Below are 12,717 nucleotides of genomic sequence, written 5' to 3' on the forward strand. Positions count from 1 at the left end.
TAGAATTATCAAAATCAAACCAAATCAAATATAATCACATTTACCAATTTGGTTGTTATCAGTTTCAGTTTGGTTATTCGGTTATTAACCATACACAAAAATAAAAAAAATAATTAATTCAAAACGAAAAATAGTTAGAATGACTGACTTTACAGAACTTTGAATTACAATGAATAAAGCTTCAAAATTCACTATTTTGGTCTAGCAGGAAGAGACAATCAATCACACAGAGAATTGAGATACTCATATACATGAAACCTGTAAAATAAATGTTCTCACCTTAGACACTTTTGTTTTCATAAGTAAATTATAAATAAATTTTGATGAAAACATCTATAAGATCTTTAAAATTGTTTATAAAAATAATATATTATGTATGTATAATAATAAAATATATGGATATAATTTATCAATTCGATTTGGTTATTTCTTCCATTTTTTCAAACAAAATCATAACCAAACCAAATACTATCGATTTTTAAAAATTTAAAATCAAATCCAAATAAAATCAATTTGATTTTGATTTTTCAGTTTGGATCAATTTTTATCCAAACCGTGAACACACCCTAGTCTTGGCCAAACAAGCTCTAAAGAGTGAAGTATTGATCTAGGGTGTGTTTGGTTTGAAGGAAAACATTTTCCAGAAAATGTTTTTTAATTTTCTCATGTTTGGTTGGACTAAATGTTTTGGAAAATGTTTTCCAAATCAACTCATTTTCCTCAAATTTAAGGAAAATGACTTCCCTTCTAAACTTAAGGAAAACATTTTCCAAAATTCTCTTCGAACTTCAAATTACAATTATTTTTTTGTTGAAAAAATCAATTTATTTTGTTCCTACCCTCAAACCACCCCCCCTCCCCCCCCCCCCCAAAAAAAATAAAATAAAATTTTAAAGCTTGTTTTTAAATTCAATTTTTTGACCCCCACCCCCTCCCAAAAATATAAAAAATTATTTTTAAAAGATATTTCTAATTTCAATTTTTTATTTTTTTACCCCCTACCCACTACCCTCTCCGGTCACCCCCCTCCAAAAAAAAATTGAGTTTGTTTTTAAAATATATTTACAAATTCAAAATTTCATTTTTTTCACCCTACCCTCGACCCCCCACCCACCTCCTACCCAGCCCCCCACCCATCCACCCCTACCCCCCCCCCCCCAAAAAAAAATTTAAGTTTGTTTTTAAAAAATATTCTCAACTTCAAGATTTCATTTTTTCATCCTACCCTTGACCCCCCCACCCACCTCCTACCCAGCCCCCCACCCACCCCCACCAGCCCCCCCTCCCCACAAAAATTTTAAGTTTGTTTTTCAAAAATATTTTCAATTTCAAAATTTCATTTTTTTCACCCCTACCCAGTCCCCCGCACCCCACCCAACCCCTACCAGCAACCCTCCCCCTCCCCCCTACGCCCAAAAAAAATTTTAATTTTGTTTTTAAAATATATTTTCAACTTCAAAATTTTATTTTTTCACCCCAACCCTCGACCCCCCACCCACCCCCTACCAGCACCCATCCCCCACCCCCCACCCCCCAAAAAAAATTTAAGTTTGTTTTTAAAAAATAATTTCAACTTCAAAATTTCAATTTTTCACCCCTACCCTCGACCCCCGCCCCCCTTCACCACCCCCTACCATCCCCCACCCCCCCAAAAAAAATTTAAGTTTGTTTTTAAAAAATAATTTCAACTTCAAAATTTCAAATTTTTACCCCTACCCTCGACCCCCGCCCCCCTTCACCACCCCCTACCATCCCCCACCCCCCACCCCCAAAAAAAAATTCAAGTTTGTTTTTAAAAACTATTTTCAATTTCAAAAATTATTTTCTACTCTAGTAAAAATAAAAAATATTTCTCAAAAATATTTTTCATTCATAAATCAAACACTAAAAATCTTTTCCGGAAAATATTTTCTACTCACCAACCAAACATGAGAAAATAAGTCAAAAATCAACTTGTTTTCCAGGAAAATATTTTCCTTCATACCAAACACACCCCTAATATGTCCGAAGTTAACTAGAATCGGGTACCTCAAAACTTCACATTTCAACTTTTTCCAAATGCATATCCACATTTCTGAGGATAACATAAGCCAGTAACATTTCAACTATCAACACCACATTGGAAGAAAACATGCAACTCATACCAATTTCAAAGTGCAATAGAGCAGCTCTCCCGACGAAAACGCCATCAAAACCCAATACAGACGATGCAAGGTAAACTGCCTCAAGCAGCAACAGTTATTATTTCATTTCCCATGCAACATGAACAATTTGTATGTCAACTAGCAATACAATGTGTCATCTAAACTGCTTGCTAAGTTCAGTTGACAACAATCAACAATCACAAACAAATGCAACAATTAACATTTCCTATTTAGTAGACTTCAACATGCCATTGCTTGTTCTTTTTGAGTTGTGAAAGCTTCTGCTCCCAGCTCTCACCTCTCTCTTCAGCAACTCTCTTCAGGGTATCCTGGATGCCAGGCATCATACCCTTCAACCCGCAGAAATAGATGTGGGCCCCTTCATCCAGAAGTTTGAAGATCTCATCGCTGTATTCCTCAATTTTATCCTGAACATACATCTTCCCCCCTTTATTGTTCTTTTGTTCTCGGCTAAGAGCACGGTCATATCTGAAATTGCCTGGGTAGTCATTGAGATACTTGGTGAACTCATCGTCGTATAGAAGGCTGTCAGTGTTTGCAACCCCAAGGAAAAGCCAAGCAAGGCCATTAAACTTCATTGGAACTGACTCCATGAACATACGACGAAGGTAGCCTCTGAAGGGAGCCACACCAGTTCCAGTTCCAATCATGATGTGTGTGGCATTAGGATTATTTTCAGGTAGAAGCATTATCTTACCAGAAGGACCTGTGAAAACATCCAAAGGGCGATCAATGAAGAAGAAAATTGAATCTCGGAGTGTTTCACCAATAAATATGCAACCCACCAACAAATTATAAGAATCTAAGAGCCACATGAAATATCCTGTTTAATTGCAAAGCATCACCACACTTAATGCTCAGCAGGGTATCTTATTTAGAAATTAGAAACGCGTAGTTGGAATTTAGCGGAAAAAGGTGACAGTGTAGGAAGACGGAAGACCATGGAGTATAGAAGTTCTTTACTGGGAAGTTTGTAACTAAAAGGGGGGTTAGTAACGCCAAATCCAAATCTAGAAGGGGCATACAACAGACTAACGGAAGGCTAATATTAAGGAAATCATTAATTAGTTGTACAAAATAGGCATTTAACGATTCATCATATGATCAGATAGTCAAGGTAAAAGATTCTAGAGATAGTGACAGACAAAGCACTGATGCACTCTCAGGAGAAAAAGTATGCATATCAGCCGGCAATTTGAAGCACACAAGGAAAAGGCAAATATCTTCAATCTGTTATGCTGTACAGCCTATATGGTCAACTGGACAATATAATTTCCTGCTGACAAGACCACTTTTAACAGTATGCTGCCTCAAAGATCATTTCTTTGTCCCTCTATTGAAATGTTGGAAAAACCTACTCATTAAGCCAAAATGCAAATGATGTGATCAGAGATGACAAATTGAGAATGCAATGTATGGAAGACGAGTAGTGTTGGCATGCAAAGTCTTCTTTGAATAACATCTGTAAAAGGACTATTTGGATTTCACCTGTGATCTTCACTTTGTCACCAGGCTTCGCATTGCATAGGAAGTTACTGCAAACACCATTTTTGGATGGGTCTTCCTTTCCTGTCTCAGGATCATAGTAGACAGCTCGTCTGACACACAAGCTGGCCGTTTTCCCATCAAAAGAGTCCCCATATCTGGTGGATGCAATTGAATATAGACGAACATTGTGGGGACTCCCTGGTTTCTTAGGGTTTTCACCCTGAAAGAAGTTAAAAGTGAGACTCTGAAAGAATGGTGGGTGTTAAAATTATACGAAGCTCATACTGAGGCTTGGTATAAAAAAGAAGGATAAAAGCATCATGATATCACTTTTTTATAACTTTTGCATCGCAAAAGGGGGGGGGGGCAAACTACAAAAGGTTCAGGTCAAATATAGTTGGACACCAATAGTATCAATGACCAAAACATCTGAAACACAGAATCTAACATACAAGCATGCCAGGGCAAAGATTGGATGTACATTTTTGGGGGCCCTTCCGTCTATTGTGATGTCAAAAGTGCAAAGTAGTAAAAGTAACAAGTGAATATTCATGGTAAATGTCCTATTAGTAACAGCAATGAACATGGTTGTCCTTCAAACTGAGTACACCAAATGGAGATGTGTTTAAAGCAAATAGGACACAGATTTAATTCAAAATGTTATATAACTGGTCCTATATATTCAGGCAAAAACAAGAAAGCTTTTCAATGCAATAAAAATAATAGGGAAAATGGAGCCAGAACTTACAGGAGGAACGACACCATAACTTTGTCCTTCCCAGTAAGGAAGGTTGCCATCATGATCAATGACAATATGACAAGTCTCCCCGGGAGCTTTTGGGCCTACAATTCTTTCAACTGAGACAATTGTCGCTGTGTATGGTTCCTTGGGCTTGTAGATATTCAAGGGTGGTTCTTTTGCATCTTCAAGTGATAAAGGTGAAACTGAAACCTTGGCTTTGCTAGCATGTTGCACTGACATGCAAACAACGTATTGGCTTCTGGATCGAGTCGCTTTTAGATCGATAGATGGCATAGAGATGCATGATTTATCACTGAATGTTAAGCTTGTAGCCTGTAACAATGAAATGCATATCAATTGGGGATAAGAAAACATTAACTAATATATAGTATTCTTTAGTCTAGTCAAATCACTATCAAACAGTCATGAAACAGACAAAACATGTGATTGCATAGATCAGGAAACACATATTCAACTAAATGTGCACATATCAACCGATGTAAGTAGCTATCAGCCTATCACATCCTACTTTATTTTTCTTTCCTCATTAAGTACATTATCAGAGTTCCTAATGTCCTTCGACTCACGTGAATTTTGTTCTTTATTCATTTTACTGTTTAGTTCATCTCTCTAGTTTTGTTCCTTTTATTGTAATACTTGCTGCCCATGTACTTCTATGACTCACCTTGGCGCATATTGCATTGTCCGTCAAATAATTATTTTACTGATGAAAATGGAAAACATGATTTTAGAACAAAGATTTATGCACTAGAATTAAGCAAGGAGAATCTAAAAACAGTATGCCACCGGTAAAGGATGTTTTCATGCTGATACATATACCACTACACATGTTAGCAACAAAAGGACCAAGAAATGAAAAACAAATGTGCTTACTTGGAAACATCTAAATGATTCAAGACCACAAAGCAGACGAACAATGTATGAGTTACTTATAAAGACAGAAACTTTAGGATATTTTCTCTAGTGATTCTTGACTAACAGCTTAGAGATGGGCCAAAAGTTATGGAACACATGACATCTGCATTTTTCAGGAATAAGGATATACACAAGCTGATATTCATAAAAGAATTGAGTGAATATGTAGCAATCAGGTTACTCCCTTGGAAATCACTAATGGATGCCGAAACGCGAATCATAATATTCTTCATTTGTTTAAATACATATCCTCCCACCCCCCACTCGCGTTTGTACAAAATCCCTTTGACACACACCGGGAAAAGCTTTACGCACCAATCCTTTTCCCAACCATAGCTTTTACACACCTCTTCAGTGTTTGATCATATTTCCCCCCACAAGTGTATGTCAAGCACCAATTGTTGCCATGACACATGTCATAACTCAAGAAAATACTTAAAGTTAGAGTCCTTCAATGCAAGAATCCAAGGGGAAAATATTACTGTAACTTTCAGTCTCTCTTCAACAACTTTTTCATCTCCTCTTCTATCCACCTTCAATTCCCAAGAAGCAAAACCCAAAATACGACAACCTTTCTAAATCTACAAACCCACTAGTAAAACCCATGGCTGATTCTTGTTAACGCCATTAACAGATACAAATGAAGTTTTCACACCAATTTCACCCCATGACAGATGCACATAGAACATATTTTTCATGCGCCATGTGTTTCTCGTCGGATCATACTCCTCTACTGCTGCAGCAGTTGCACAACCGCTGGCCAATGTAGGTTTTCGCACCCACAACCTTCCTAGCGTACTTTTTCCTTGGAAAAAGAAACCCTTGTCTTGGACACCTTTTCCAGCTTCATTTCTCTTCCCAAGCTTTGCAGAATTCAAACAAGTCATATTCAGTCTTTTCTAGCAAAGTGTTTGGATTAGTCCCTCGCTCATCTTTTTAGTAGGTCTAGTTTCTCATTAATTAGATCAAGCATTTACATTGACAAAAAGCACTCTGATTTTTTACACCATTGAGATAAATTTGGGATCAATAGCGGTATTTTAAAAAAAATACTCTTGTCCGGTTTTGAAGCATCTTTTCACCAAGTCAAGATGCTCAACTTGTGTGCAATGAGGATGAGGGAGAAATGTTGAGGAATTAAGAAGTCCCCCAACGACAGCAAAACAAAGGTAAAGAAGGAAGTGAAGAATGAGTTACCTGTGAGAGATATTCAAGAAGAAGGTCATTTGGGAGAGTAGAAATGGTTGTTCAGGCAGTGAGTGAGGCAGAGAAATTTAACTTTTACACATAACAAGTGTAAAACAATTTTAGAAAATGAAAAGGACTCAAAATAAATGAATATTTTTAAAAGTCGGACACGTAGCATCCATGTAAAGCTTCTGACAAAAGAAATTTGCATTTACTCGCTTCTTTTGTGTGTAGAACTTGCAAGTGCCATGTAGCTAAAATGGTGTGCATTGAACATAATTTAGGAAAGGTTTAGTGGGTAAAGCTTTTTCCAAGAATTAGAGGTGTGTCAAAGGGATTTCATTACAAATTGTGGGAGAGCAAACTATGTGTTAAGCCTTCTTCATACTATCAGACTTCGATTCAAGAGGAATGGGTAAGAAAGCAAGGCTCAGATACCAAAGCAATTAGTAATGAAATTCTCAATTACCCATTACAGGATAGAAAAGGTTAGCATTCTAGGAGCATGGGGATCAAAATGAAGCATATCAGTTGTGATTAATTTAGATCTTTGGGAAGAGAGAACCATTAATATTGTGTCTTGTGATCTAGACAAGCATGAAGACATAGCAACATTGGTTAAGAGATGATTGAGCAAGCCTGAATGTACAAGACACACAAGTTGTTTCAAATTATCATTTCATTAAATCTTTCAAAATTTAGCACATAGCAGAAAACCAATTTTAATCAAGATCAATTGCATTTTGCATCACAGAAAAGGGAAAAAAGGGGGAAGGCACATTGACTGTCACAGTCACCAATTGGACCACTCAACATGTCAGATACCTTAAGTCCAACATCATACAATTGTCCATCAAGTATCTGAACAGTTTTGGGACATATCAAACTCAAATAACACAAGCTATGACAGTGACTGGTAAAAAAAAATATCTCTTTTTGTTGAGAAAAAAACAAATCAAACCCCTTTTTTTTCCTGAGTGAGTTGATGTGTTAGGAAATAGAAAGTAATACTAGCAATGACTAAAGATATTCAAGAAACCTTAAACGTAGATCTTCGGAAAGAGGAATCCGTTTGGAGAGGAACAGCAACTGACACCTGCATTCATATACATACCCATGAGCTAACAAGTAACACAGGAGGGATCCAGAATTTGAAGTCAACAAAGGTAGATAAAAATGGAATCTTTTTGAAGTATTAGTGTAGTAGTTACCTGAGAGATAGCTGAATGAGCCATGATCAGATGAAATAATTCTATCAATTTGTGTGTAGGGAGAAAAACTCTGAAAGGAGAAAGATGGAGAAGGGTTTATATATTGGGGGTTTTCCAATGGAGAAGTTGGCAAGGCCAATAGGTATGTGATCCTTTGGAGTTGTGCAAAGGACAAGATTGATGGCTTTTCAGAGATCCATTTCAATTTTGTGAGCTCTTCTGCTCTTTAACTAAACACTAGTATTATATTATTTTCTTCTTTTCAAAAGTTTCAATAGGAAAAATTATCATATTTGTCCTTATATTCTCATAAAAAAAGAAGTTATATTTATCTTTTATCATTTGTTTTTAATATTTTTTTTTATCATCTAACTTTAGACACATATTTATTCTTAAATTGTTAAATCCTTATTTAATACGTTTGAATCTGAATATTAAGATGTACATTAAGATTAGATGTCAAATGCACATCTGAATATTAAGATGCAGTTTCTAGGGAACACTGAATCATTAAGATTATTTGTTTTCAATATTTGAATATGCATAATTTTCTATTTTAAAAAAAAAGAAAAGGAATGAAGCACTATATCAATAAAAGTTATAATCCAAACCCAAGATAATTTCTTCCAAAATTTATTTCAAAAATGGAAAAGGGTCAAAATTACCCTTAAACTATTTGAAATAGCTTATATATACCATTTAATTATGTTTGAGATCAAAATTACCCTTGATGTCTATGTTTTGGACCACAAATACCCTTAAAACGTTATCTTTGCAATCAGAACTGACATGGCAGTCCAACATGGCAAAAATACCTTCCTCTCAATAATGTTGTTTTTCCTTGTTTATCCCTATCACAAAAAGAAAATCAAATATAATTCTTCCATTGTTCTCTTTTGAGTTGTTGTTCGGACTTTGGAACTCCAATTTCAAAGTGTGCTGAAGTTTTTTTGAAGTTGTAATTGCGTGTTGAAGGATCGAGTTCATTGTTTGAATTTTGGGGTCATAGATTCACAAAATCGATTTTTAGATTTTCAAGCTTTTTAGAACTCTTTTATATATTTTTTTGAAATTTCAACTCAAATCTTCAAATATCAATCTTCAAACTAAGAAATCAGTTGTTAAATGTCAATTTCCAGCTTCAATTGCAATATCCAAGCAATTTTTAGTAACATTAAATTAAATCTCTTCAAATTTTTGCATTTCAAAAATCCAACAAAAGTTAGAAATTTCTCACCAACAAGCTTTCAAATTAGTAGCTATTTTCGAGTTTCACAAAAAGAATGACTTTAAGAGTTTTTCAACGTCTTTCAACCTTGAGAATTAAATTTTGAGCCGCAGATTCGATGACATCAAAACCCAAACAATGAACTCAATCATTCAACACACAACTACTATCTCAAACGAACTTCAGCTCACTTCGAAATTGGAATTTCAAAGTCCGAACAATAACTCAAACAAGAACAATGAAAGAACTATTTTGATTAAAAAAATTAAAATAAATTTTGTGATAGAGATGAACAAGGAAGAACAATATAATTGAGAGGAAGGGATTTTGCCATGTTGGACTGCCTAGGTGGACTATCATGTCAGCACATATCGCAAAGATAACATTTTAAGGGTATTTGTGGTCCAAAACATAGTGTCAAGGATCATTTTGATCTCAAACATAACTAAAGAGTATATATGAGCTGTTTCGAATAGTTCGAGGGTAATTTTGACCCTTTTCCGTTTCAAGAATAAGATTATAACCCACCCTAGAAAAAACCGATTTATTTATTTTCTCATACATTTTTTTCTCAAGAAACAATGATAACTTCTTCCAAAGAATTTTTGACAACAAATGAATTGTAAAAAGAAGAGTTCTGCATAAATATCAATTCACCCAAGAATATTGTATATGTTAAAAATATCAGATAAATACTTGTAAAAGATTATGAAATTTTACTTATTCAAAAGAAAAAAAATGATATTTGGTTGAAAAAGAAGAGGAAGAAACTTGAAACTTGCCCAGAAGAGAAGCAAGGAAGAAGATATATTTTTTTAATGAAAGAACGCTTATTATTTTAATAGAGTCTGAATGGTATTAAGATTATGTTATGAATCTGACTCATTCAAACTCATTAAGACCCATTAAGAAGTTTCTTTTTTTTTTTAAAAAAAAAAAACAAATAGACTTAATGAGCTGAATCTGAATGATTAAGATTCAAACTTTCATTAAGTGCAAACAAATGAGGCTTAAGCCTCATGTCACCACTCTTATTATACTATGCGGCATTGATGTGACACCTACGTAGATATAATTTCATTCCAATTAAAATTTGGTCTCAATTTAATTTTCCTACCCACTCAATATTAAACTCACCATTTAAACCTAAAAAAGAAATAAATAAGTAGAATATGTTTTTTGTCCAGCAATTGTAATGTTACCAGAAATCTTGAATCTTTTATGTGGGTATTCACTAGGAAAATAATGTTTTTTTGCATATTTATTTAATTAAGCTAGTATTTTTGTCTGTTGTTCAAAAGCAGCATCAACTTCTAGTGTCTTTGCTTTTGTGTAATGTGGTTGTAATGGAGGCAACAAACTCAACATATGCAGAAAAGGTGGAGAAGTTTGCGCAAATTTTAGTTTTAGGCCTTGAAAGAGATTACTTATAGGAGTCAATGTCATGCCCTTATAGAATCGTCATAGTGAATGCTAGAGAGAAATGTGCAGCGAAATTATCTTATTCTGCAAAAAGTCATATGAAAATGAAAGTTAGAATAAATCGAGAAGCACTTGTTCTTGTTCCAATCACGTATGAAGCCAATAAAGTGAGATGAAAAATGATATTAAGAGTTTAGGTTTAATAAGTTAAACGAATTGAATATAATAATGGGTGTGTAGAATAATTAATTTAGAAGTAAATTTTAATTGCGATAAAAATATATTCATGTAGGCGTCACATAGACATCATAAGCGTTGTGACATGACACTTAACAGTTCAAGAGAAAATATGCGCCTAAAGTTTGATGACAAAAATAAATATATCAAAAATATATGACAATTTTTTTAAAAAAAGAAGTTAGCCTTAGAGTTTTCAATTCGTGATAACTTTTATTTCAAGCCTCGTACCACTAAATTTTAACATTTTTCTAGGTTAACTTAGTCAAAGAAGCAGCAATAGATGAAAATTATTCTACGAACGTTTTATAATAGTCAGTCAAACCCCAAAAAATTCTAATATTAGTCGAGTTTGTGGGTCTGGGCCAATTTTTTACTGCTTCTATTTTCTGAGAGTCAACGTGAATACCTTCGCTGGACATTATGTCGCCTAGGAATGCCACGAACTTTAACCAAAATTTACACTTGAAAAACTTGGCGAGTAACTCCTTATCTTTAAGAGTCTGAAGAACTATTTTGAGGTGACTAGCATGATTCTCCTCACATCTGGAGTAGATTAAGATGTTATTGATAAACGCAATAAGAAATATGTGTAAGTATGGTTTAAATACTCTATCTGTTAAATCTATAGACGTTGTAGTAGCATTAGTCAAATCGAAGGACATGACAAGAAATTTGAAGTGACCATAACAGGTCCTAAAAGCAGTCTTAGGGATATCACATACTCTAACTTCCAACGGATGATAGCTGAATTTGAAGTCTATTTTAAAAACAAGTGACACCCTGAAGCTGGTTGAACAAGTCAAGAGTTCTCAGAATGCGATACTTATCATTTATGGTGACTTTGTTCAACTGGTGACAATTATTCACATTCTAATGGAACCATTTTTAACAGGAAAAAGACTGGAGCACCCCAAGGTCGCACCCCAAGGTGAGACACTTGGTCTAATGAAACCCTTATAAAAATATCTCTTAACTGCTTTTTTTAACTTTTTAAACTTGTCTGGAGCCATTTTATATACAAGAATGAAATAAGTCGAGTATCAAGAAGAACGTTTATTCTAAAGTCTATTTTCATATTTGGAAGGGGGGACTAAGATCATCAAGAAAGATTTTTGGAAACTCATTCATGATTGGAACTGATTGAAGGGATAGATCTCAGCACTGGAGTCTTTAACTCTGACTAAGTGATAGATACACCTCCTTGAAACTAAATTTCTGTCTTAAGGTATGAAATGAAATGACCCTTAGACACCACTAAATTACTTTTCCACACTAAAACTGACTCATCTGGAAATTATATTTTTACTACTCAAGTTCTACAATCGACTGAAGCAAAACATGAATATAATCTTTTCATGTCTAGAATATATCAAAATTTACCATATCTAACCAACTAGGCCAGTTGTGGTTTCTTTATAAAGGACTGACACAATGCAATTTGTATAGACTCATTTAGCCATTATATTCTAGGTTTTTATGGGAGAACATAGAGGAATATTTTTACTTTAAAAATTAAGAATTTTTATTGTATTGTGTATTGATTTGCGTAAAAGAAACAATATTCAAACTCATTATATCAAAATATCCTTGTTACTTTGGTGGCATGGTAAAAAAATGACTTCAACAATTAAGACACTTCAAAAATGAGCAGTCAAGGTAAAGTTTTTTTTTTTTTTGGAACAAGTCAAAGATTGAATAAAAAGTAAGAGGAAGCTCAAATTTTGAGCATCAGTGATGTTGAAATAATTGGAGAAGAAAATGAGTGTTATAATGGTCAAATTTGACCATCTTACTCTTTTAGAAGGACCTCACGCTTCTAAAATAAGTGTATCTCATGCACATTGGTTGAATATGTCATATCTAATTAATGTCAAGTAAAACGAGATTTGAAATAGAATTTAGTTGGCATATGGGGACCAAATTGACAAACATAATCAAATACAAGAGTTCCATATATTATTCTGTCTTTTTGTTTTTTGTTTTTGGGGTGAGACAAGAATCTCATTTCTTTTTAATTTGTTTTCACTTCTAATTTCTTGTGAGAAAAAAAAAAAGAAAAATAGTCTTTTTTTTTTAGAGATTTTCATTCATAACTAA

The 12,717-nt window shown here is 34.2% G+C and overlaps 1 protein-coding gene across 1 annotated transcript; it reads right to left on the reverse strand.

Moving 5' to 3' along the window:
- Window positions 1-2,210: 2,210 nt before the first annotated feature.
- Window positions 2,211-7,984, reverse strand: LOC125840891 (ferredoxin--NADP reductase, root-type isozyme, chloroplastic-like). Its single transcript, XM_049519867.1, has 5 exons — window positions 7,731-7,984; window positions 7,559-7,615; window positions 4,402-4,728; window positions 3,654-3,873; window positions 2,211-2,871 (listed from the first exon to the last, which is right to left on the reverse strand). Exons 1-5 carry the CDS (start codon window positions 7,752-7,754, stop codon window positions 2,375-2,377), a joined length of 1,125 nt encoding a protein of 374 aa, XP_049375824.1. The 5' UTR covers window positions 7,755-7,984; the 3' UTR covers window positions 2,211-2,374.
- Window positions 7,985-12,717: the final 4,733 nt, after the last annotated feature.

This window comes from Solanum verrucosum, unplaced genomic scaffold (assembly GCF_900185275.1).
Source record: "Solanum verrucosum unplaced genomic scaffold, falcon-dt-bn FXZP01000194.1, whole genome shotgun sequence".
Taxonomy (NCBI): domain Eukaryota; kingdom Viridiplantae; phylum Streptophyta; class Magnoliopsida; order Solanales; family Solanaceae; genus Solanum; species Solanum verrucosum.

Bases quoted from the DNA above. Each gene is read 5' to 3' on its own strand.
- LOC125840891 (XM_049519867.1), bottom strand. From the start codon at position 7,754: ATGGCTCATTCAGCTATCTCTCAG. The intron at 3,874-4,401 runs GTAAGTTCTGGC...AACTTCTTTCAG, and splicing joins GTTATGGTGTCGTTCCTCCT to GGTGAAAACCCTAAGAAACC. The intron at 2,872-3,653 runs GTGAAATCCAAA...ATGTTTTCACAG, and splicing joins TGACAAAGTGAAGATCACAG to GTCCTTCTGGTAAGATAATG.